General features: G+C 41.2%; 2 protein-coding genes across 4 annotated transcripts in view; both read left to right on the top strand.

Annotated features, from left to right (window-relative positions):
• The first annotated feature begins 2539 nt into the window (after positions 1-2539).
• Positions 2540-4659, top strand: LOC135710768 (histone-lysine N-methyltransferase, H3 lysine-79 specific-like). The gene is made up of 5 exons (XM_065233431.1): positions 2540-2671; positions 2822-2881; positions 3272-3775; positions 3961-4140; positions 4546-4659. The coding sequence occupies exons 1-5, from the start codon at positions 2540-2542 to the stop codon at positions 4657-4659; spliced, it is 990 nt and encodes a 329-aa protein (XP_065089503.1).
• A 3044-nt stretch (positions 4660-7703) lies between these two features.
• The window catches only part of LOC135710793 (uncharacterized protein DDB_G0283357), a 404283-nt gene continuing 385290 nt past the window's right edge, over positions 7704-26696 (top strand). For 2 of the 3 annotated variants that reach the window (XM_065233474.1, XM_065233472.1), the window contains exon 1: positions 7704-8424. In XM_065233474.1, coding sequence (XP_065089546.1) covers positions 8341-8424 — 84 coding nt within the window. In that variant the 5' untranslated portion in view covers positions 7704-8340. The remainder of the gene's footprint in view (positions 8425-26696) is intronic. The other variant, XM_065233473.1, reaches the window with a different exon arrangement.

Genomic DNA, 26696 nt, shown 5'->3' with positions numbered 1-26696 from the left:
AGAACGTCTTTTCCAGGATTTTCTTCATCCTGTCAAGTAAGCGTAAGTTTGTGCTGAAGTAGTTGGACAGAAGAGCTGACAAGCTGGCGCAAGTGTCGGATTGAATATGCTATGTATGACGGGGAACATGACGGCTACAAAACGACACGCACACAAATGTTGTAAGCTGTGCACTTTTTTCTTCGTGATGGGTATTTTGGCGAAGGATTGCGGGGTTCTTTTCGTTGGATATTTGGATATGGTGGCATGGTGACATAGCAAACTTTTTGATGATTTATAGCACTGGCGATCGTCGGAGTTGATTCTGGATCATATTGCGACATTTACACCTATTTAAACTCACTTGAATTAACGATTAACGCAGTCGCATTTTGAGCATAATTTCGGCATGTATGCCTAATTAATTGATTCCTATTCTAGATTTAATTGTAATTACATTTGGGTCGTTGCTTAAATTTCGTTTCTACGAGTTGACGATTTCCAGAAAGCCTTAAATGAAATTGAATCGACCAAAACCAATTTTTCTTCAATTCCAATTACAAAATCCGTATCGATCAACCTAACAGCAATCAACCGAATAACACAAAATCCATTTGACCTATCGACGGTTCACGACCGTCTCCCCAATCCGAGGACATCCGTCACGAGGCCGAGCGTCGGAAAACAGCAAGATCCCCGTCACAATTTAATTGTTTTCCCGTTTCGTTCAATTTGGCATGCCTCCAAGTGACCTATCATGCCGTGCCACTGCTGGTGTCCCCGAATCCATTTGTTCCCATCTCGCCGCCTCCTCAAAGTGTTGACAACTTGAGACAGCCCGTCCAGCCTCCACATGTCCCGTTGTTCTGCACCGAAAGGCTCCAGCAGCATCCATAATTCATCCTCGCGTTGCATCCCTATATCTCCCTCTCTCTCTCTAGTTCTAGCCTGGCTGCTGATGGCATCTTGTGTACTGAAAGTTATGGACCGTCTCGAAGTGCTAAGAAACCGAAAGGAGCTCGAGAAAGAACGCGCCGATAAGAATCCTCTCATCGTCGCCGCTGACGTCGGTCGCCTCGGTGGCTGGCTTAACCCGTGCCGTGGTTGGGTTTGTCGCGGAGTCCGTCAAGACTAGGCGGGCAGGATGCTGCTTCCTAGAGGAGGCCAAGAGATGCTTATCGTAACGAGATTCTGTCACAGTGTTTTGGCTTTTCGTCGCCGACCGTTGTCTGTGCTTGGCAGGGTTGAAGTCGTTTTCGAACAAACTTCCACGCAACGGTATGCAAAGTGTCCTTGGAGTGCCATTTTCCAAAGTTTTGAGCAAATTCACACGTTATTATGAGCTTCTGTTGAACCCGGTAATGAGGTTTCCCCCCGGAGGAGCAACAACCCTGGTTGTGTCGTTGAGTAAACGATATCATACTGCAATTACGGGCAATCCTTGACTCTGCCACTTTACCTCAAGCATGGTTGACGACAGTAGACGGCGACTACGACGCCGCCCAAGAAGACAACCATCTCCGCCACGGTGCCGTTGTTACTGTTCTTGATGATGATACAGCCAAGTTTATAGTTGAAGTAGAAATCCCTCCCTGAAAAAAAAATTAAAGCTCTCTCCCCAGACGTCGTCGTCGTCGTCATCTCGCCGCGATGGATCCATATGGACGGAACTTGGTTGGTTGGTTCACGGTTGACGTTTTACAGACGAACAACGGGACGTCCGGTGAAACGGTATCACACATCGCAATCTCTCGCCGCACCACCGCGGCAACCCCATGTAGGGGCGAATCTAGAGAAAAGATATAATTGAAATAAATTATCTATATCTAGGTACGAGATGCAGTTCCTTTGGCAAGCAGATAGTGTGGTTCGCTGTTGGGAAGACAATCCCACTTGGAAGGTTTGCCGGTGGAGATTTTGAAGGAACGAGGGGGATAGGATGGTATCGGATGTTGCACCTGATAGCAGAAGGCGTCAACCGTTCAAGTGCAGTTAGTTAGGAAAAGTGGGTTGAAGTAAAATGGTGTATTTTTAGCGGAATGATTAACTGACAGTAGCGCTGGAATTAAATGGAGTCCAGGAGAGCTTAAAAGTTTGAAAACTTTCAAATTATCGCAATCATTTTGAATCACATTGTAGATTTGATGTTATTGTGATCATCAATAAACTAACTGAATTTAGAAGTCCGTGAATTCTCCAACCCAAAAATACATCAAAATCACACTTCGGAAGGAGTTTTAAAATATCCAGAAAAGATTGCAGCAATATTGATACTTTGTAACTTTAAATGGCATCTGTCAAATTTGCAAAGATGGTCACAATTCGTGGTCATTAAATTCGGACATATGAGATCTTAAGTTGTCACCCTTGACAGCCCGTAGTTGCTACTTCGTTTCTGACAAAAAACAATTGTCGTCAAAAGGTCGAACGACGAAAGGACGAACGACGAAAGGTTGAACGACGAAAGGTCGAACGACTAATAGTCGAACAACGAAAGGTCGAATAACGAAAGGTCAAACGATAAAAGTTCGAACGACGAAAGGTTGAATGACAAAAGGTCATGCGGAAAAAGTTTGAACGACGAAAGGTCGCACAACGAAAGGCCGAACGACGAAAGGTCGAACGACGAAAGGTCGAACGACGAAAGGTCGAACGACGAAAGGTCGAACGACGAAAGGTCGAACGACGAAAGGTCGAACGACGAAAGGTCTAACAACGAAAGGTCGAACGAATAAAGGTCGAACAACGAAAGGTCTAACGACGCAAGGTCGAACGACGAATGGTTGAACGACGGCCGTTCGAACGACTAATAGCCGAACGACGAATGGTCTAACGACGAAAGGTCGAGCAACGAAAGGTCGAGCGACGAAAGCTCGAACAACGAAAGGCCGAAAGATCAAAGGTCGCATGACGAAAGGTCGAAGGAAGAAAGGTCGAATGAAGAAAGGTCGAACGACGAAAGGTTGAATGACGAAAGGTAGCATAACGAAAGGCCGAACGTTGAAAGGTCGAACGAAGAAAGGTTGAACGACGAAAGGTCGAGCAACAAAAGGTTGAACGACGAAAGGTCGAACGACGAAAGGTCGAACGACGAAAGGTCGAACGACGAAAGGTCGAACGACGAAAGGTTGAACGACGAAAGGTTGAACATCTTAAGGTCGAATAACGAAAGGTCGAACGACGGAAGTTCGAACGACGAAGGTTGAATAACAAAAGGTCAAGCGGAAAAAGTTCGAACGACGAAAGGCCGCACAACGGAAGGTCGAACGACGATCGTTCGAACGACTAATAGTCGAACGACGAATTGTCTAATGACGAAAGATCGAGCGACGGAAGGTCGAGTGACGAAAGTTTGAGCGACGAAAGGTCGAACAACGAAAGGCCGAAAGATCAAAGGTCGAAGGAAGAAAGGTCGAACGAAGAAAGGTTGAACGATGAAAGGTCGAACGATGAAAAGTCGAGCGACGAAAGGTCGAGCGACGAAAAGTCGAGCGACGAAAAGTCGAGCGACGAAAAGTCGAGCGACGAAAAGTCGAGCGACGAAAAGTCGAGCGATGAAAAGTCGAGCGACGAAAAGTCGAGCGACGAAAAGTCGAGCGACGAAAAGTCGAGCGACGAAAAGTCGAGCGACGAAAAGTCGAGCGACGAAAAGTCGAGCGACGAAAAGTCGAGCGACGAAAAGTCGAGCGACGAAAAGTCGAGCGACGAAAAGTCGAGCGACGAAAAGTCGAGCGACGAAAGGTCGAACAACGAAAGGTCGAACGACGAAAGGTCGAACAACGAAAGGTCTATCGACGCAAGGTCGAACGACGAAAGGTTGAACGACGGCCGTTCGAACGACGAATGGTCTAACGACGAAAGGTCGAGCAACGAAAGGTCGAGCGACGAAAGCTCGAACAACGAAAGGCCGAAAGATCAAATGTCGCATGACGAAAGGTCGAACGACGAAAGGTTGAATGACGAACGGTAGCATAACGAAAGGCCGAACGACGAAAGGTCGAACGAAGAAAGGTTGAACGACGAAAGGTCGAGCGACGAAAGGTTGAACGACGAAAGGTCGAACGACGAAAGGTTGAAGGACAAAAGGTCAAACTACGAAAGGTCAAACGACGAAAGGTCGAACGACGAAAGGCCAAACGACGAAAGGTCGAACATCTAAAGGTCGAATAACGAAAGGTCGAACGACGAAAGTTCGAACGACGAAAGGTTGAATAACAAAAGGTCAAGCGGAAAAAGTTCGAACGACGAAAGGTCGCACAACGGAAGGTCGAACGACGAACGTTCGAACGACTAATAGTCGAACGACTAATAGTCGAACAACGAATTGTCTAATGACGAAAGATCGAGCGACGGAAGGTTGAGTGACGAAAGTTTGAGCGACGAAAGGTCGAACAACGAAAGGCCGAAAGATCAAAGGTCGAAGGAAGAAAGGTCGAACGAAGAAAGGTTGAACGATGAAAGGTCGAACGATGAAAAGTTGAGCGACGAAAGGTCGAGCAACGAAAAGTCGAGCGACGAAAATTCGAGCGACGAAAGGTCGAACGACGATAAGTTGAACGACGAAAGGTCGAACGACAAAAGGTCGAACGACAAAAGGTCGAACGACAAAAGGTCGAACGACAAAAGGTCGAACGACAAAAGGTCGAACGACAAAAGGTCGAACGACAAAAGGTCGACTGAAGTTATCTGAATTTGCCTAATGTTAATGGATCTTTCGTGAAGCTAATGTCATTCTTCTGGAATTCTCAGAACTTCTGTTCCTTAAGCTCTCTAAACTTTTGAAAAATATTTGCAATTTCGATGCGGTTGATAAAATGGCCCTGGGTTCTTCCCTGATATTCTCGGAATTCCTCTGTAGTTCTTACGATTGACCCAATTATTTTGGTGCTTCCTTAAAATTCGTTTATTTCTTGTGAAATTCCTGAACTTTTTCTGAAGCTTTTCTAACTTCTCTAAAGTTCTCCGAACGTCCTGCAAAACTTGGAACATCTAAAAATTTAATGTTTTTCTCCTGAAATAAATGGAACTGCAATAATTTTCCCTGATGTTTCTGCAATACTAATTATCGCGAAGTTTTTAGAACTTTCCTGAAGTTTGGACTTCTGTGGAGTTCCTCAAGTTTTGCAAATAAATTCTTAATTTCACATGTGGAGTTCTATGTTCTTCCCTAAAATTCCAAGAACTCCAATTAGGTTCCAGATATTTTCCTGAGGTTAATACAACATAATTAATGCAGTTGATTTCCACTGAAGCTCTCGACTCTTTTTTTTTTTAATTTTTCATTTAATTTATCTGAACTACAACCGAATCTTTCAAGACACTTTCGATACTTTCCTGAAGATATTGAAACAACTCACTAAACTTTCCTATGTTCTCCAGACTTCTTTGAATTTTTCATAACTTTCGACAAGCTCCCGCCTGTAACAAACTGCCTTGAAGTCTTCCCTGAAGTTCCCGAAACATTCCTGATTTTTGCGAAACTTCTTGAACATCTCTCACGGAACATGTTTTAAAATCTCTAAATTTCCCAAATTTTCTTTGTAAACAATTATACAGGCTAAAAGCTGAATAAGCCTGTTTTTAGTTGCATCAAGCTGATCTGCAGAATTCCCTGAAGTTCCCTAAATTTAAATCGATTGATGAGCGTTATAGTAGAACGATTGTATACCTTATTACGTGCTTTTTCCATTTAATTGCTATTTACTTTCACTATTACTTAAAATAAAACTATAACCGATGCGTATTTCGATTACTATTTGCAAACTTCTTCAGTGTCTAGTGTATATGACTATAGTAGTAGAATTAAACGGAAAAACGACGCAGTAAGGTATTCCCTAAATTGTCAAGAGGTTCTTTGAACTTCCTTGATGATCTGGCAATTTTTCTGATATTAATCGAAATTCGTTGACGAGCTCGCTATTTTGCTGAAAGTTTAGGATTTTTCCATGATTTCTTGAAACTTTTTCATAATTTCTGAAATTTATCTGAAGTTAATCGAAGCCTCAAGGGACTTTTCCTGAACAAAAAAAAAAGATTAAAAATCTCTTAAGGGTGATTTCCGGTTCAATTGACCTAAACTTTGGATTTTTTTTTTCCAGGGAACTGGTAAGAGTTAGAGACCTGAGTTTTTTTGTCAAATCTTTATTGATTCTTGCTCTACAACTGGGAATTTTTTCAAGTCCAAAAATTCAAAATGGCGTCCAATATGGCGGCTGCCCGGCGGGTACTTCCCAAAACTGCGAGCAGCCTAGAGGTCGCAAATCGTCACCTAGAAAGAAAATCGGCTCAGTTTCTTGTAGAGTATAATTCAGAGAATGGAATGAACTAGAATCTTTGAAAAATCTCAAAATTTGACAGAATGGCGGTAACTAGGTAAATGACTTTTTTTTTCAAATGCCCGCCAGTTTTGGGAAGAACCCGCCGGGCAGCCGCCATATTGGACGCCATTTTGGATTTTTGGACTTGAAAAAATTCCCAGTTGTAGAGCAAGAATGAATAAAGATTTGACAAAAAACTCAGGTCTCTAACTCTTACCAGTTCCCTGGAAAAAATCCAAAGTTTAGGTCAATTGAACCGGAAATCCCCTTAACTTCTCTGAAGTTCTTTTGACTTCCTTAAATTTCTCGGATCTTTTCTACATTTTTTATTCTTAAATTAATGGGACCAATCAAAGATCTTTAACTAGCCCAGAAGTGGCTGAAAATCACCCAGTAAAGTATTAAAAAAGAATGATCTTCGCATAAGTTCGCGCCATTTTCTAATGTTATTGAAACTGCCATGATGGTAACTTACCCAAAGATTTCATAATTTTACCCAAAACTCTTGGAATGTTCTGTAATTCCACTGATAATACTTGAACTACCGCGAGGTTCTCTGACCTTCTTTGTTATTCTCGGAGCTTTTGCGAAGTTCTCGCAATTCTTCTGATATGGTGTTATCTGACGCTCTGAAATAAATGGAAATGACCGAAAAATCTTAAAATTCGACTTCCCTCAATTTCCTGGAACTTTAATGTTCCAGAAATTCGTAGAACATCCTTATAGATTGTTTAACTTCCAAAAAGTCTGGACATTTCTAAAATTCTCGGAATAATTTTAGTTTAATGAAGCTATTGAAACTGCCCTTAACTGCCTCTCTGAGCTTCTCTGAAGATCTCTGAACATCTCTGAAGTTTTCTTGAATTCCTGGAAGGTCTCCGAACATCGTCGAAGTTCTCAGAAGCTTTTAAAGTTGCTGCAGTTTCGCATAAGCTAATGGAACCGCCTTGAAGTTCGTGAAGCTTCCTAGAAGAGCTCGATACTTTTCTAGAAGATCTGGGAATTTTCTGTGGAACTTAATTAAAGTTCTTTATGAAGTAATGAAATTCGCTTGTTAATTAATTTTGGCATCCATGACAGATACGTATTTCCTCTACAATGTGCAGTCATCATCAGATTCATTCCCACTAAAGACTTATCAAAATCTAACCCCCTTAAGTACGTATCCCCTAGGTAAAAATGTGATCTAGACAAATATGGAATTTTGAAGTACACAGCTCAGTCAACACTTAACCTTTTCCTACTTCATTCAATGCTCAATCCACTCATCCAACCTGAATCGTTTATCTAATGCCAAACAATCCTCTTTTCATCGCGTACATTTCTAGTTTTACCTAACTGACGCAACAATCTTACCACATGTTTCCTTCTTCCTCGTTCCACAGGTCAGACGCTGGAATCGCTCTCACCCGACCCATCGGAGATAATTACCGCCCGAAGGCCGGCAGTTCACTAATCACAACGACAAACAATAGACATACCGCAAGCAGTCCCTCCGCGTACGTGCACGTTTGTGTGAGTGTGTATAATTTATCAACCAACAACAATCCGCGAGCTCCAATCAATCAATCAATCAATCAATCAATCGACTACGATCGAACTGTGTGTGCGATCCTCTGCGTAGCTCTCCAATCAATATACCGGTGAGGAGGTGATAAATCAACAATAAGAGGCTACCATCAGCCATCGGAATAGAACCACGTAGGTACCGCTCTTCTCCGGTCCGATCGGTGTTCAGGTGAAAGAGAATCCCAGCAGCATGATGGATGGGACCGCACCACCGAGTTCCGAAGACTTCCACCTCGCTCAGCAGTTGCTAGTTGTGGCGGCAGTGGCAGTGGTTCGACTTGCTAGTGGAAGGCCGTGAAGCTGCATAATCAACCGGAGAGTGTTGTGATCATTGTCTGTGTGTATGTGTGTGTGCTTTTTTTAAAGAGTGAAGAATTGTTTGTAAAACCAATCAGTATTTGAGTGATACAGTAGTTGCTCTTAGTGAGGGAAACAAGCGACATACGAAGAAATAAGAAGAAGAAGAAGCTTCACAATGTACTGCCTTTGCCGATCATCGAAGACCATCGCGGTGCGGATCGTGCTCCTGGATGAGACCGACTTCCTGCATGAATTACAGGTAGGTGAATAGGTGCTCCGGCGGGCGTTTTCTTTTGATGTCGGAGCAGCTTCAAAGCTCGGCAAGGCGGAAGCTGGATGTAATAATGCTTTCTCCGGATCTGGGCTGTACACGGTCAATGAGAACCACTCTACTCAGCTGTATGAGAAATTTCTCATACAACTGAGTAGAAGTGACTCTCTCTTTCTCTCTAGCTGAGTTATTCTCATTGGGCGTGTACCGGGAAATCCATTCCAAGCTTTATTTGAAATCCGAGCGCTTCGAGCTCGGCACCGAGCATTTACAATCCCAAGAATTTTGCACGAGCATTCGGATTCAGCCGACCGAACAAGCAATGCAAAGCGTATACAATCCGGAGGATGTAATTCTGTGCTTCCTCCTGCTTCGGCGTCGGCAACAGCACAAGCAGCACCATTCCACCTGTTAGTTGACGATGCCGGAGTGAGAGAACGTTAGGCATGGTTGTTTGGATTCTTATCTATCATCTATTCCACCGGTGGGGCGGCGGCGGCGGCGGCGATGCTGCTGCTGCTGATGCAGTGCAATTTCAGGAGGAAGGAATTTGAAATATCGCGTATAATTTTCACTTGCCTCTCGATAAAAGGATGCCGGTGTGGGCTTTGAAGAACAGAATGAGGAGTCGCAATGGGGGTGGACGTTTATTTTGCAATCGTCGTAATCCTTTGCTGGAATGGATTCTCACTTTTGGGTTTTCAAGAATTGTGAGATAGTTTGCTTGCAGCATAAATATTGATTTGGAGAGTTGTGAGCATTGCATTCGGCAATTTGAAAGTTTCCTTTAGTCTTCTTCCTTAATTTGTTTTTCGTGCTGAGCACCAATGCTACCAGGGAGGCATCTCCCACACCTGGACCCTACCTATCGACCCATCAACTCATGGACCGGGGACCAACAGCTTTACTTCCCTTCCGAAGGAAGGCGTGATCAGAGATGTTATGCCTCAAAACATCCCGGCGACGCCGACTGGGATTAAACCATGTTTCTGCACCTTCTTGAAATTAATGTAACTGCTTTAAAGTTATCTGATCTTCTCAAAGTACTCTAAACTTCTCTACAGTCAATAAAATGTGTCCTTATTTATTATTAATTTCCCAGGAGTCAACAACGATAAAAAAAATAACCATAGAATTTATAGTTTCCACATAAGAATCTATGGTAAATGTGAAAATCTACAATAGAACAAGGGGTTGTTATGTATCTTAATCGTACAGAAAATCACTTTTTCCCGAATAAGCTTGAGTCATTTACCAATAATTTTATTGTTTTTCTATTGTTGAATATTCATGCTCTTTGGAACGTATTGTAGATCTATTGTAATAACAATATTTTAAATTTACTTATATCATATTCATACAATAGGATCGATTGTTGGAAATAGATTTTGTCGTGATTTTATATTATTTTATGGTAATTTTTCCGTGTTGCCTGAACTACCCTTAAAGTCTCAGAACTTTTTTTAAAGTTTTTGCAGTTGTCTGAAACTAATATCTTGCATTCTTGCATTATTTATTAAGTTTTTGAAGTTGCTCAGAAGCTAACGGAACTGGATGCTTTTGGAATTTTGCTGAAGTTTTCGATTTTTTTTGAGGATCTCGAAGGTTCCTACAATTTATTTGAAGTTAATGGAACTGATCTGAGGTTTTTGATGTTTTCTGCTGCCAAGAAATGAACTTCCCTTTAGCTCCCTGGTCTTCTGTTAAATTCCGGATATATTTTTAAAGCATTCTAAAATTCTCATCTCACCCTTGCAGGTTTTTAAACCACCCCAAAAGACTGAACTTTCTAAAGTTCTCGAAACTTTCCTGAATCGGAACTGCCATAAATATCGGTAAGCTTCCTGAAGCTCTTGGAACTTTTTGGTTTGTGGACTTCTGTGAAGTTGTCATAACTTTATTTAAATACATTAGATATCCCTGAAGTTATCAGAGCTTCTTGAAAGTTCCTCCAATTAATGAAGCCACCTGGGTCATTACAGCTCAAATATCCATAAAGTTGTGGTCACTGTGAAAACACCTTTTCGGATTTTGCTCTATAGTGCTTGGTTGCTCCTAAGCTACAACCCTAATTTTTTCGAATTCTTAGAAATAATATTTTTCTATAGAGATTACTTTTTAACCAAACAAGTTATTTGCGTTGTTGATCCAGCAATTTTTATATAGAGTTTGATAGATTTGCGTCATTGAAAATCAAGTATAGAGGCAGATTGTGGAAGGTCCCCAAATGATCAAAATGGGACCCTTTTCCATACCACCCATGCGGTTTTTGTTGTTTTTCAGAATGTTGACCTGAAATTTCCTCGACACATTGGTAATGCTATACAGGGTGCTCGGTTCCTTAGTGCAAATAATTTAAGGGGCGATAGAAGATCATATTTGAAGTAAAAAATTGTTCTACGCATACGATCAAATCTCAAAGATTACTGAGTTATTGAACTTTTTCTGTTTTGGTCTGCGCTTGTCATAATTTGACGCTAACTCGAAAACTAAGCCATTTAGCACAACACTCTTGTCTCCACTGGACAGCTTGGTAAATTTCCCTTATTATTTCAAAAAAATACGTAATAAAGTGTATTGTTTTGTCTAACCAAAAGATGTCTCTCAATGCGTTCTACAACTCTCTCTTTGACACCAATTTTTAGTTGTTCATACCGTGACTCCGCTTGGCGATCAAGTGTGCTATGCGCGCTGCAAACAGACGCCAACAGCAACGCACGGTGGGGTTGAAATCGTGTTTTGCGCAACCGTTAATTAACGATCCAACATGATGTGTTTAGTACGAAATTGCGACAAAACTAAACAAGATAGAAAATTAGTGTCCAAAAAAGAGTTGTAGAGCACATTGAGAGACATCTTTTGGTTAGACAAAACCATACACTTTATTACGTATTTTTTTGAAAAATGAGGGAAAACCCGTAGGAAAACACAAGTTTTAGACCCGTGTATCCCTAAAATGTGTCTAAATGCAACTTGCTTAAAGAAGAAATGACACTTTTGAGTAGGAAATTTACCACGCTGTTCAATGAAGGCAAGAGATTTGTGCTAAATGGCATAATTTTTGAGTTAGAGCCAATTTATGACAAGCATACACACTTAGAAACACTCATGTAAATTTAGGTGCTCTGAGAGTGACATATACGAGCGTCAATTTTGACATAAATTTGAATCATAACAGACGCGAAATTTAGCTTAATCAAACGTACTATTCGTCGAGCAACGAACTCTTCAGTCTCGGAGCACTTAATATTACATGACATGTTTGTTTACGTCTCATCTTTTATGTCAAAGATGGATTCCAGCACTTGTAAAATTAGTTATTTCTAAGTGTGTAGACCAAATCAGAAAAAGTTCAATAACTCAGTAATCTTTGAGATTTTATCATATGCGTAGAAAAATTTTCTGCTTTAAATATGATCTTCTATTGCCCCTTAAATTATTTGCACTAAGGAACCGTGTTCCGAAAAGAAAATTTGTCTGTTAGTGAAACTTCTCTGAAATACTTCTGTTAGGTTCCTTCAATTTTCGGAAGGTTAATGGAAATGGCCTGAAGTTCAGAAAACTTTCCTGAAGTTTTTGAAACCTAGCATAAGTGTTCACCATGCTTATGATGTTCTTGAAACTGCATTAAAATTACAAACATTGTAATAAAGAATTTCGTGCATTTTTTGAAACTTCCTGGACTTTTAAGGGTTTCACTGACATTTTAAAAAGCTTCAGAAGGTTCCCACTTTTTTCCTAAAATTAGTGGAAATATGCTAAAGTTTTCACAATTTATGGAATTTTCTGCTCTGAAGTTCGCAGAACTGCTCCAAAGTTTACGAAACTTGCCTATAAATCTCTAGGAATTTCTATTATGTTCTTGCAATTTTCCTCAAGTAATTGGAACTTTCCCTAGTGTCACGGGGTGGCTGGACGTTAGACGTTAGTAGAAAATTAGTAATTTAAGAGAATCTTGGACTAACTTTGTCATGTCCATTGGACTAACTTGGATTCTCTTAAATTTCCGAATTTCTGTTACATTGCTATTATGCTTATTACAGTCAGGAATCCTTATTGCCGGGGTAACGGGGGCGTGAATAAGGAACCGCGAATAAGGATACCCACAGTTTATGGGATTTTCACTAATGGGGGCTGTGGTGGATTATCTCATTTGTTACAAAATATAGAACTATACTGTCTTCGACAAAGTTGTTATAATGAGATAGACCAACAAGCCTAAGTCATTGGATTCAGGTTTAATTGGGAACTACGCCGCTAGAGACGCTTCTCTTTTATGTTACTTATGACGGGTGCTAAAATATATGGATCATATGTCCAACATACAATATTTCGTGATCATGGCCATATAGAAATTTACTGTCTTGAGGAAAGTTGTTCAAGTGACCAAGTCCTTTCGAATGGTGGCCATATTAGTTCAGAACTCTCTCACTATGCAGCGCTAGTGTGCCCATGAGCTTCCTATATAAGCTGTATCTCAAAATCCTGGCCATATAGAAGGTTACTGTCTTCAGCAAAGTTGTTCAGGCCACCACGTGCTTTCGGATGATGGGCATAATAATTCAAAACTCTCTCACTACGCAGCGCTAGTGTGCATGTGAACTTCATATATAAACTGTATCTCGAGAACCTGGCCATATAGAACGTTGCTGAGTAAATTTGTTCAGGTGACCAAGTCCTTTCGGATGGTGGTCATATTATTTAAGAACTCTCTCACTACGCAGTGCTAGTGTGCACATGAACATCCTTAATATGTTATTTCTGGAAAGCTTGTTCATATAAGATGTTGCTGTGCAATGCGAGGACACGAAACGGAATAGGGATGACATGTAGAGAGGCTGTAAATCGATTTCGGACGCCATTTTTAAATCCAAGATGGCGGTCATCGCTTCAAGAAAAACTGTCAAATACTCTACAATATGGGTATTTTCGGAAAGGGAACGACGTGTAGCGGCTGGAAATGACGTCTGGCATCGATTTCCGGCCTTTAAACGTCGTCTCCTTTCCGGAAATATGCAAATTATAGGGTATTTGCCTGTTTTTCTTGAACCGATGGCCGCCATCTTGGATTCCAAAATGACGACTGGCATCGATTTCCGGACTCTACACGTCGTTCCCTTTCCGAAAATAGTTTTTCTTGAATCGATGACCGCCATCGTGGATTTTAAAATGGTGTCCGAAATCGATTTACAGCCTCTCTACACGTCATCCCTATTCAGATTCGTGTTCTCACATTGCATAGCAACATCTTATATGGACAAACTTTCCAGACAATATCCCACCGGTGCCCTTAGATTTTTTGCAAATTTTCTCACTCACACGTTTCTTACCGATGATATGTGCTTACCTCTCAGTATGTTCAAACTTTCTTATAAACAATTAAATTTACTGCAAAGTCGCTAAACCGTGAATAAAATTTAAAAAAAAATGGACCTATTTTAAAGATCAAAATCTCAAATGAAAGGTTATTAGTAATGAGTTTAAGGAAAGATATAATGCTTTTAAAAAAAATAGGACTTTGTATTGTAAAACATTGATGGTATCTGTTTCTTAAAGGTTTTCATGGTTTGAAGACAGAACATATGCGGAACTCGATTATCAAAAATCGTCCCCATTTCAGTGGTATAGAAGGACTTCGATGTGTCAAATTGATTAAACCAGCTGTAAAATGAGAAAGACGATCAAGGGGATACTCATTCATTGTCTTCTTAGCACTCCTGATCTCATGTTTTTGTATTTGGTTAACCATTTACGTCCTTTATTTATATAGCTTTAACAAATTCATCACCTTGCTTCAAATATTAAAGATTGCATACAAAAAGTAGAAATTCTTCACCGATTTTTTATGCGATGAACCCAACTGCTTACAGGCCAATTTTAAAAGAGAAACGTATTGTTTTTCTTTAATTATGACCAAAAAAGTAGGGAAAATCCACGTGTTTATTTCTTCTAACTCTAAATTTGCGCGGATACATTTTTAGTTTTTCTCTTTGGTAAACTTAAAATGAAACTGTTAATGTATTAAAATGCATGCATCATTTTTTTTCATTGAATACTTTATAATTTTTTGGAATCAATTGCATCAACCTTTGATTTCATTAGGTTTCGTAGGAGGAAAAGTAAGACCATGCAAGTTTGAAGTTAAGTGCATACATTTTTAAAAAAAGTGTGCCGGTTTATATAGAAGTACCACGTGAAAAATATGTAATGTTTTGAACTGACCTTGCAAGAATACAAGTAGGACGATAAATGAAATCGAACACTTTTCGATACCTGTAGTATCCAAGGTTTCAACCTGCAGCCAATTTAAAGTGTCTGCTCAAACCCCAACACAACTACTCCAATTACTTTGTAACAAACAACTTGGAAAGGATGATTCTGGTTGATCGAAAAGGCAACGGAGAAGCTAAACACAATCCTAACCACATTTTTTCGACCCCTGTGGCTATGGTCCCAGGACTCCCAGCTAGCTGTCTAAACATAATCATCCAATCTTTGAATTGTTTGCTTTAAATTACATTCAATTAACATAATTTCCCTTATGAGTCCAATATTTACAATTCAACCAGGTCAAAAAGACGAAGAAATATCTGTAAGAACGCTGGTTAACAACGCTCTTGATTGACTTCTGACCGACTTAAAAATACTTGTTGAAAATCCTTTGAAAAGCCCCCTGTAGAGCTAGTCGAAAAAAGAATGGCCACATTACCCAATAGCTTCAAACAGGTGAGGCCCAGAGAATTTGTCGTCTCTCTCTGTCAAACATTTAAGCAACGGAGGAACAAAACAGGCGACACATTCTCTGGGCCTCACCGGTTTACACTTATTGCGCATTACCTTTTCGGTCACTATGTAACTCTTTACTTCTATGATAAAAACCCATAAGCGAACATCAGTATGTGCGTGAAACATGGTGAACATTTCCTTACTGAGAGCATACTAAGATTTTTTGGAGCTTCAGAGAGGTTTGAAGATCTACTGAGAAATTTGTAGAGCTTCAGGGTAGTTCGTAGATCTTGAAATCAGGACTACAAATCTTTAGAAAATTTTACGGAAATTACAAGAAATTTGCACATATTCAGAAAAAATCATAAAAGAGGTCGTAGACCTTCATATAAATGTTCAAAGAAATTTTCAAAACATCAAGCAAGCTAAAATATTTCCAGATCAATTTGTTAAACTATATGCGACATTTTGCAAATCTTCAGGGAAATTCGCAGAACTTCAGACAAGTCCAAGAATCTACAGTGAAATATAAAGAATTTCACAAAAGTTTGGAGATCTACTGAAACATTATTGAACATCAGTGAAGTTCGTATATCTTCAGAACAAAGCTACAGAACTTTGAAAAAATTAACAGGATTACTTAAAAATTTCACAAGTATGGTCATAGATCTTCAGATCAATTTGAAGACCTTCAAGAAAGTGTGTAGATTTTCTGATAATTTTTAAAAACTTAACGATTTCAGAGAATTGAGATTTTGAGCGAGACATTTAAAATTTCGAGAAAGCTGAAATATTCTCAGAAAAATTTTGATAACCTAAGGTTTTTAAAAGATCTTCAGTTAAATTTTCAGATTTTCAGAGTAGCCCGAGAGCCTACAGAGAAATTTATTTATCCTCAATTTTTTTTGTAAATCTTAAGAATAGAGCTACAGAGCTTCAGACAACTTTACAGAACCTTTAAGATATTTGTAGAACTTCAGAAAAGTACATATTAAGAGAAATTTGCTGAATTGTGAAGAGTGGTTTAGAAAGCTTCACATTTCACAGTCAGAACCTTCCTATCTGATAGAATTGGTGGCTAACATGGATTGACTTTGAACTACGATAAATTTACGAAAAAAAAGCCATTGTTTACGTTTTCAACAACGCTCAGTGCCGATACCACGAAAATTTTATTCTGACAGATCAATGTACTATGCCAGTTATACCACTGAGGCAACACAAAAAATGAGTCAACTTTTAGTCAGCTATTTTTCAGGAAATTCCATATATTTTATGTGCAGAGGGAGCAATATGTTTTTGTTTTTATATTTTTCCATGAAAATTTAGTTTGGGGTTTCGCTCAATACTCCAATGCGACTAGACTACCATGCGTCTCCATTGATTTATAGCAACTGTAACATGGTCCAGACGTATGGTTGTCTAGTCGCATAGGCGTATTGCGTGAAATACAGAACTTCATAACGAAAAGAGCAGGTGCAGACGTCGATTAAACTGGGCGATCGTACCTTGTTTCTCTGTGCGGTTTACTTTCCTCCCGACCGTATACAGGAGCGTGACCTCATAGAAACCCATTGCCAATCGGTTTTCTCTGTTCTGGATACCGCCAAAGCAACCGATGAACTTATTGTGTTTGGTGACTTCAATCTTCCGGGGATTTCATGGAGAAAAAAAACTCGCAACGGCTTCCTCTATCCTGACATGGATCACTCTGTCATCCATTGCCTACGCTTCGCTCCTTCTGGACAATTACAGCTCAGCTAATCTTTCTCAAATCAATCATGTTATTAACCAGAACAACCGCAGTTTGGATCTTTGTTTTGTAACCGCCCAGAACATAGCTCCTTTCTTATGCGAGGCGGTTACTCCTCTGATGAGACTGGATCGGCACCACCCGCTGATATTGGTGACGTTAAGTACTAAACGGATGCATGATTTTAATATTTCACCTGCCACCGTTTCCTACGATTTTCGCAACGCCGACCATGGTAGTATCGCCGAGTTACTCTCCAGTTTAGATTGGGACGACTTATTGGACACCGTTGACATTGAGTCCGCCGTTCAAACTAGGAACTTCACCAAGCACCGCGCACTATCCCTTCAACGTCACTATGTCAGGATCAATCACGCATACAAACGAGTTGCGAAACGGTGCTTTCTTCAGTATCGACGTGGATTGCAGAGAAAGCCCAAGCAGTTTTGGAAGTTTGTCAACGAACAACGTCATGAAGCTGGTCTGCCGTCGTCTATGACACATAATGGTAACGTGGCCTCATCTACGCAAGATATCTGTCAGCTGTTCTCTGAAAAATTTGCTAGTGTCTTCACGGACGAGAGACTGAGTGACGACCATGCCCGACTGGCTACCAGTTACGTACCACTCTCTGGCCAAACCATGAGCAGAATTGACATCAATCCCGAGATGTTTTTCAGGGCTTCCTCGAAACTCAAGTCGTCGTACAATCCGGGTCCTGACGGAATTCCATCGGCGTTCCTCAAAACGCACTTGGACAGTTTGTTGTCTCCATTGCTGCACGTTATCGAACCGTTACTCGCTCACTGTAAGCCGTATATTAGTATCGACCAGCATGGTTTCATGGCTGGTCGCTCCACTGCCACTAACTTGCTGTGCCTTACTTCCTACATCTCCAACAGTATGTCGGATCGTGCTCAGACGGATGTCATTTATACTGACTTATCTGCAGCCTTCGATAAATTGAATCACCGCATATCAATCACTAAACTGGACAGGCTTGGTATCCACAGCTGCCTTTTACAATGGTTTAAGTCGTACCTCACCGATCGCTATCTTACTGTTGTCATTGGTGATCACCAGTCCCGTACGTTCGCTGCCACACCCGGCATACCCCAGGTTAGTCACCTGGGACCGCTGATTTTCCTGATTTATTTCAACGACGTGAATCTGGTAATTGAAGAACCACGATTATCTTACGCAGATGACCTTAAACTCTACCTCCGAATTCACTCAATTGAAGACTGTTGCTTCCTTCAACGTCAGCTGAATGCTTTTGCTGATTGGTGTATTCTGAATCGTATGGATGTTAACCCGTCCAAATGCTCGGTTATCTCTTTTTCGCGCAAGAAAGAGACTGTTATGTTCAAGTATGTTTTGATAGGCACTGAAATTGAGCGCGTCAGCCAAATTAAGGACCCAGGCGTGATGCTGGATCCAAAACTCTCTTTCAAGCAGCATATCTCGCACGCCGTCGACAAAGCTTCCAGAATTCTAGAGTTTATCTTCAGGATTGCCAAAGACTTCACGGAAATCTACTGCCTTAAATCGTTGTACTGCTCCTTGTCTCGCTCCATATTAGAATACTGCTCGGTTGTCTGGACTCCTCATTACAACAACGGTGTCGAAAGAGTTGAGTCTGTTCAGCGACGGTTCCTGAGATATGCGCTACGTAAACTGCCATGGACGGATCCCTTCCGACTGCCTAGCTACGAAAGTCGTTTGCAACTGATCCATCTGGAGCGCCTGTCGGTCCGAAGAGATACAGCAAGGGCATTGCTAATTGCAGACATTTTGCAAGGACGCACCGATTGCCCTGTCCTCCTTGAGCAAATTGACATCAATGTTCAACCCCGAGCCCTACGGAATAATTCAATGCTGCGCCTGCCTATACAGCGAACTAATTATAGCACGTTCGGTGCAATCGGTGGTTTACAGAGACTCTTCAATAGGGTCTCCGCACTGTTTGATTTTGACCTGACTCGCCGGCTGCTTCGCCGGAGGTTTAGTTCGTTTTTTTTTTCTAGGTCAGTTTAGTTTGTTAAGTAATGTTCCTTTTTTTACGAGATGACTATCTATTTACTAAATGATGTTTTGTTTTAGTACTTTTCATGTTTAGTTTAAGTTACATCATTGGGGCAAATAACGCCTGTTGATGTTCAGTCATATAAATAAATATAAATAAATAAATGAGCAGTTCTTTGGAGTTTTGTTGTTCGGCATTCGGTCAAACGACATCCAGCAAAATGACCCAGAACCGTAACAATATTGGTTCTATAAGGGTTCTGTAGACCGTGATTTAGACATGCACCGGGTGTTGACTACCTGAAAAAACCTGGAAAATCAGGGAATATCATGGAATTCCTTTTTGAACCTAGAAACTCAGCGAATCTCAGGAAATTTCATTCAAATTCCGGCAAATAAATTTTAATCACAGATCCTAATTAAAAAGTATGACTGACTTCACTAGTTAAAACCAGCTTAATCACTGGGTGTAGTTTGAGAATGAATGTTCATTTCAAATTTTAAATAGAGTTGCGAACACTGTGCTCAAAATTCCTCAAATGAAAATATTTTTTTCATTATATTGGACCTAATATAAATTCAGCTCCTACTGGGTGCAGGCAGATTCCTGAGCTGAACTGAGATCCTGCGGGTTGATAAAAATCTATGTCCGTAGATAAAAGTTGTTAGTTGTTGCAAAATTTAACCTCCAAAAGGGGTATGTGCGTCGTTTAATAGATGTTACCGGAAACAATTTAACCTTCAAGTAGATTGAACATATTGGAGCGCCTTTGCAAGAATGGTAGAGAAGAGTATCATTTTTTTCTGAATACGTGAATAATGTTCTTGTTTGGATGGAATGTTTTGATTGCTTGGAGTAGCGCTTTTGTGATTGAAAAATGATTCAAAGATACGTTGACCAGCATTGCCTTGACAGCCTAGAGGGGCTTTATTGAGTAGTCTAGGTTTTCATTGTAAACCTAGTTAGCTCGGAAAACTAGCTTCTCAATCAAGTTTTAGAATTTTTATGTTGCTGCTGTTACAATTGAGATGAAATTAACTTAAAAGCTGTTGTTGAGATTTCCCACCGGAGGAATATAGTCGAAAATTAGCGTTAGGTTAAGTGTGTTATCCGGAATAATTTTCTTGCGGATCTGGGTCTCAAAATGTGATCAAAGTAAACAAATATGTTATGGGATTAAAGACAAGTGTTTCACATGATAGATGTAGGAGAACTGCATGATTTTCTGCCCCTAGAGTTTAGTTCGGAAAAAGTCAGAACAGAACTTTTAAGGGAGAGAAATTCTCCATGCAAAGGACCTCTTCTCGTATCATGGAGTAAATTGAGTTATGAAACGGATCATGAACTTGCTGAAAACTTTAAGCGATTAAGCAAGCCTTTTTGACGTAGACTTCGTCTTACGGGAAGGTACTGGGGGAAAATGGAAAATCTAAAATTGCGACCGTCACGAAAAGGTGTTATTTTTTTAACGCTATAAGCTTTGTCATTTATAGATGAAATTAAAATCCGAATAAACCAATCGATAGGAAATACCTTTCGTAAGCTGTTGCAATAAAGTTTTTTTTTACAGAAATCAGTTCTCACAAAACTTATAACAAAGAAACTGGAAGTTCACGTTTGTTGCAGTCCAGCACACAAGAAGTTTCAATTTCATGAGTGATGTCACAACCGTCCAAGATTTGTGTCATAGAAATCTTGAAGTGATAGGGAATATCAGCCATCATGACGGTCGTTGTTGGACGCTTCAATGAATCACCTGAAGAAAGCCTTACTCATATCTGATTGTAATTTAGGAACCAAATTGTAATAGAATATGTACTCGCATTTTTATGAGGTCCTGAATTTAACCAAGCTTTACTAAGTAGGAAATCCAAAATATGTACATAGGACCGAAATCATAGGTTACTTTTTGTATTTTAAATCAATATCTAGAAAAAATGCACGAGAATTTCACTACACAGCTTAACGTAGTCTACGTCAACCCTGCGGTCGTGTCTTGTACACAACCCCAACAATTTTTTTTTCATGCGATCTAAACTGAGTGCTTTACCTAACTGATCCTATACTATCACCTTAGCTTGGGTCCCATCTCATTGCTCAATTCCGGGTAATGAGAAAGCGGACTCGTTGGCTAAGGTGGGCGCTATGGAAGGCGATATTTTTGAGCGACAAATTGCCTTCAACGAATTTTTCTCCATTGCTCGTCAGCAAGTCCTCATCAGTTGGCAACAAAAATGGAAGGATGGTGATTTGGGAAGATGGTTACATTCTATTCTCCCACAGGTGTTCAATAAAGCATGGTTCCAAGGGTTGGACATGAGCCGTGGCTTTATACGCGTTATGTCCAAGACGCGTTCGTTAGACTCGCACTTCTATCGACTTGGGCTATCAGGCAGCAATTTATGTGCGTGTGGCAATGAATATCATGATATCGAGCATGTTGTTTGGTCATGTAGCTTACACCGTGTTGCCAGATCTAAGTTATCCACATCCCTCAGGGCCCAAGGAAAACAACCCGCATTACCCGTTAGAGATGTCTTGGCTAGCCGAGATTTCGAGTATTTGAATTTAATTTATGTGTTTTTAAAACGTATCGATATGAGGATTTAGTGATAGTGTCATCTTGCGTTCTTCCAAGTTGTTAGCTGCCCATCGGTGTACCCCCATGTTTGTCTTTTTCATCAGTTTGTCGCTTAGTTCGAGATCAAGAGCACATTGCTCTCCAAACCTTGTGTTCTCAATCTCTACCCTGCCAATTTACAATTGGTTACCTCTAACCTCGAGATAGCCGCGAGTGATCGGCCGTCGCTTTACTAACGCTAGCTTTAAGTAATTGTGTGATCTAAACAATGAATATCGGCTCCGCAAAGCTACAGGAAATGAGCCTGGCAAAATAAATGCATTGTAAAAAAGTAAGCATTAAAAAAAAAGGCAGTGCTATCCATTTCGGCAACCCGCTATTTTCATCCTTTTTTCATTCTATAAAATGAATTGAATGCTTCATTCAATTTGAGATTTTACTGGTCAATTCTTCATGTATAAGAGGTTCATGTGGTATTTCGTGAAAAAAAAAATCCAGAAAGCACTAGTACATATCTGAGAAACGTAATAGCTGATATAGCATTGCCAAAAACGGGTAGGCAATGTACTTGGATTTAAATAGCTGAAAAATCAGTGAATTTGGTTTTCTTCGTTGAGTCGACACCCTGTTGTAGAATGTAGAGGTTTTATACTCTATAAAGCTTACAATGTTACTTGGGCAATTTGGCACTGATAACCCTATTCAGGAATGATCCACGAGTTTTGTTTAAGTGACTATAATAAAAAGTATATTTCTGTTAAATATTTCCTTCATTTCTTGAAATAATTTTTTTATTAAAATTGTGCTGTAAGATTGAGCTGCTTTTTAAAGAAGTAAAATTAATGTGATATTTTATTCGAATTGTCATAAAAAAAACACGAACGAACTTCTCATCTCTGAAGGAAGGAAGCATTGCCTACCAAACTCCAATCTTTCAAATTTCAGAAGTGTATGAAATGTCTTCTATTCCGAAAAAACCGGGTAGTCTGAAAAGTGATGAATATCGTAACGGTGAAAGGAATTAAGAAACATTTTAGTTTTATCGTGGTTTTAAAGCATTCTACAAGTCTAAATCATGGTCTTCAGAACCCTTATAAAACCCAAATCGTTCCATAGCCTGGATGTGCTGGAAAACATTCGGCCTGATGACCATTTGGTCTATTGATCTTTGAGACGTAAAAAACTTTCGTAGCCTCGATGATCAAAACCTCAAACCACTGTTCCACGTGGCTAGATTCAGCCTTATCCAAAACCCTGTTGCTACACGTAAAATTGCATGTCACTTGGAGAAAATTTTCCTTGAAGCTGTTCCCAAAATCTTCCAGATGTTTCATGATCGATCTTAAAGATCCGGTAATTTTCCTAAAATTCTCGCAACCTTCCCGAACTTCACGCAACTCAGTTCTCTGGAGTTTCAATATTCCTTGGACTTCCCTGAATTCTACAAATCTTCTTTGAAGTTCCCACAATTTTCCTGTTGTTAATAGAACTGTCTTGAAGTTCTTTGATCTTCCCTGAAATATCCTAACGAAATTTACCTTACAATCTCCAAACTTTTTTTGGAATCCTTGGGACTTTCCTGATGTTTCCAAGGGTTATATGTTCTCGAAAATTCTCTTAAACTGCCACAATTTTCCAAATATTCATGAATATTCTCTGACGTTTTCGTTATTTTTCTGCACTCGACGCCACTCAATTTAAGAAAGCTTCAATTCCATCCTGCCAAATAGATTCTTGATCGATCCTGAAATCCCCATTCGAGAACTTCCAACGTCGTTGCTGCCCCAAGTAACAGTTTTGGTTTTATGCGGGTTCTGCACACCATGATTATTGCTATAAAACCTCTTTGAAGCTTCCAATATTACTCGAGCGGTTCGGTAGCAAAAAAAAAATGTACCACACCTGCTCCAGCCCATTATCTTTTCACACAGGGGCAGAGCACAGAGCGACAACGCAAATCAAGGCTAGAAGAACGGCACGATTGCCCCCTTCCCCATCATTCCTAGAAAACAATGCGCAAGGCGATAATATAACGATTGCGAAGAATTGAATAAATTTGATTTTAAATTCAAATAAATTTAAAAACGTTAAGATAACGCCAGAGGGAGTGGGGTTAGGGGCAAGGCGCAAAATAAGTGTGGAAGCGCGCTAGCTCGCTGTTGACTGCTATTTATTTATGTAAGCCCCACACCGAGAAGGCGATGCCATCGTCGTCTTCGTCTTCGTCGCTGCCGCCACATAGTTTGGGAAGGCTAAAAGGAGAAGGTTCCGCGCGCGCAAAGATCGTGAAGATTACATTAATTTCCTCAATTCCGCCGCCGACGACGCCGCTACCGGAGATCCCCGGGCAAGGGTAGCTGCTTTCATTGAAAGACAGTACCTTTTTTGGGCTGGGGAGCAGCAACTGGGTGTGTGGGTGTGTGCGAGAGAGTAGTAGAGCTGCGATTGTTCTATGCCATAGACCTCCTCCTCCTGAACCTGTGCCGAGCAAGCAAGGGGGTCAATGGCAGCAAATAGTGCATGACCGCCGTCGTCGTCGTCGTCGTCGTTGGAAATGTAATCGGAAATGACGCTATGTTGTTGGGCGCGGAACACAGGTGCCAAACTGTAATCGCAGGAAATTCCGCAGATGGTCGTTAGGGAAATTGTGCTGGGTAATTGAATGGAGATTGATAATGTTATTGGTTCATGCGGGGTAGATGCGACAGGATAACGGTTGAATTGTAATTGGAGCATTGAAATTGATTCGACATGACGCTAGCAGTCCTAGGGAGTCACGTCAGTTTTGAACCAATGAATGTTCGTCTGGACATCTTTCACAGAGATGGTGCTGTTCCGCTGGTAGAAAGTAATCAAAATCCCTATATAGAAATAGAGAGAAGTGGGGATAATTCACTTTCGATGAATATTCAGGTCAAAACAGTGAACGAAAACCTAAAGAAATCACTCAGGGGCTTTTTTCGTACCCGGACATGATTGTTCAGCAAGCTACAATTAAATAAAATCAGTATTTTCCCAAACATGTTTTACCTGCTTTACTACCAGTCCCAAGGGAGCCAAAAGATTCAAATCCAAGAGCAAAAAATTTCTCTCACGAGATCAATCTCTCAACATGCCATGTATTTTAAAGCCACACAATATGTGATTTCCCTTGCACAGACTTCAAAATATAGTACTTTACTTACTACTTAAGGGTCCTGTACACCACTGGAGGTGCAAAGGGCCAACGTGAAAGACTTTCATCCTGGGCAGCTGCTCGCTTTTGCCTTGAGATTCCTATCGACTTGCTTTATTTCCTTATTGAGGCTCCGCCGCCATGAGCCCCTGGGTCTGCCTCTGCTCCGATGTCCTGCTGGATTCCAATTCAGCGCTCGTTTCCACCCCGTCGAAGTGTGTGGCCGGTCCGGTCCGGAATTGACGCGAGTGATGTGCCGCATCCTAGGCGGATCATGCCGAGATGTTGATAACTGGTTGGCCATCGAAACATGAAGAAGTTGTTCGAAGTGCTCAAATCAGCGTTTCAGCTAGTCAGTGGGGTCGGTAAGCAACTGTCCAGTCGTGTCCTTCACTGGCATCCTCGGGTTCATCCCTGCTCCACTCAGGCGTCGTGAGATATCGTAGAGGAGGCGTATATCGCCAGTGTTTGCGGCTTTCTCCCCTTCGTCGGCCAGAGAGTTTACCTACGCTGGCTTGTCCGGTGTGCAAAAGCGCTCGACTCCCTTTTCTAGAGCCGAGTACCGTTGACGGGCTGCGTTCTTGGCTCCTCTGGTTCTCGCCCGCTCTAACGCGGCTTTTGCTTATCTACGCTCCTCAATCTTCCGCCAGGTTTAATCAGTGATCCACTATTTCCTCTGGGTGCGCAGCTCACCTAGGTTGTTCTCGCTTGTTTCTATAAAGGTTCTTCTACGCTGCCACCTTCTGGAACGTCCGCAGCTCGAGTCTCAAGTTCTTCAACGAAAGACCTTTTTACAGCTGGATCTTCAGGTCGGCGTGTGTTGAACCGCCGCCCGAGGCGGATCTCGCCAATTAGAAGCTGATGGTCAGACGCGATGTCAGCGCTGCCTTTATTCCGGACATCAAAAAGGCTCCGTCTCCGTTTTCGGCTGATGCAGATTTGGTCGATCTGATTTTCGGTATGTCCATCACGGGAAACCCACGTGACTTTGTGCACTGGTCGATGGGAGAAGAGCGAACCCCCGATCACCAAGTCGTTATTGCCACAAAATTCTGCAAACAGTTCATCGCTCATTTCACCGAGATCATGGCGTCCTATGACACGTTCATTGTCCGTGTTGTCGGAACCGATCTTTGCATTGAAGTCGCCAGTGTAGATCTTGATGTCACCCTTCGGAACCTTATCCACGACGGCATTCAGTTGAATCTTCTGCTTTCTTCGGGATGATTTGTGTGCAAGAGCGAATGGTGACGACGACTGCACTGTTTGCAATTGAAGTTAGACGAGCAGTCACGTACGATGTGATCTGCGCGTACAGGCAATTATTGCAGAGTCTCTTGGCGTTTACGACTTTCAAGCGTTCTGCAACGGATAGTCGATGGAACTTTTGACATTTCAGCAACGGATGATGCTGATCACATGCTGGACATTTCCCATTCGAAGCTGTAGTAGATGAATGAGAATAAATCCGCTGATGATTGTTGAACCGCTTGGCGTGTTGTGGTGGTAGGTTGGGGCTAGAATTCGTCGAATGGTGGTTGACCGATATTGATTCCAGCACTCGGATCCTTCGTTGAAGAAACTCGATGCGGCAGTTGTAGTTCGGGTCTTCGATAGTCGACGCATAGTCTTCCCAGGCCTTGAGAGAATCATCAGGCAACCGTGTGCATAGTAGATGTTCCAGAATCGCACTCCAGCTGTCAGTAGGCTCCCCCAGCTGGTGCAGGATTTTAGTATGTCGTTCGAAGTCATCAACTAAGCTGTGGAGCGTGATGGCTGTCTCTTTCCTGACACGTGGCTCATCGAACAATGCCTGCATGTGCCTCTTCTTTAGAAGATACTCGTTAGCATACCGACCAGTTAGCGTATTCCATGCTAGACTGTAGTTAGTCGACGAAATGGCGATCGACTCAACTAACTGAGCAGCTTCTCCTTTCAAAGCTGCCCTTAAGTAGTGACATTTTTGTATCGCAAGGAGGTCCGAATTGTTGTGGATGAG

The sequence above is a fragment of the Ochlerotatus camptorhynchus genome, unplaced genomic scaffold (assembly GCF_037179485.1).
Source record: "Ochlerotatus camptorhynchus isolate MF236.1 unplaced genomic scaffold, CSIRO-AGI_Acam_v1.1 ptg000402l, whole genome shotgun sequence".
Lineage (NCBI taxonomy): Eukaryota > Metazoa > Arthropoda > Insecta > Diptera > Culicidae > Ochlerotatus > Ochlerotatus camptorhynchus.
Note: the sequence above shows the minus strand (reverse complement) of the source record. Positions and strands in the feature narration are given on the sequence as shown.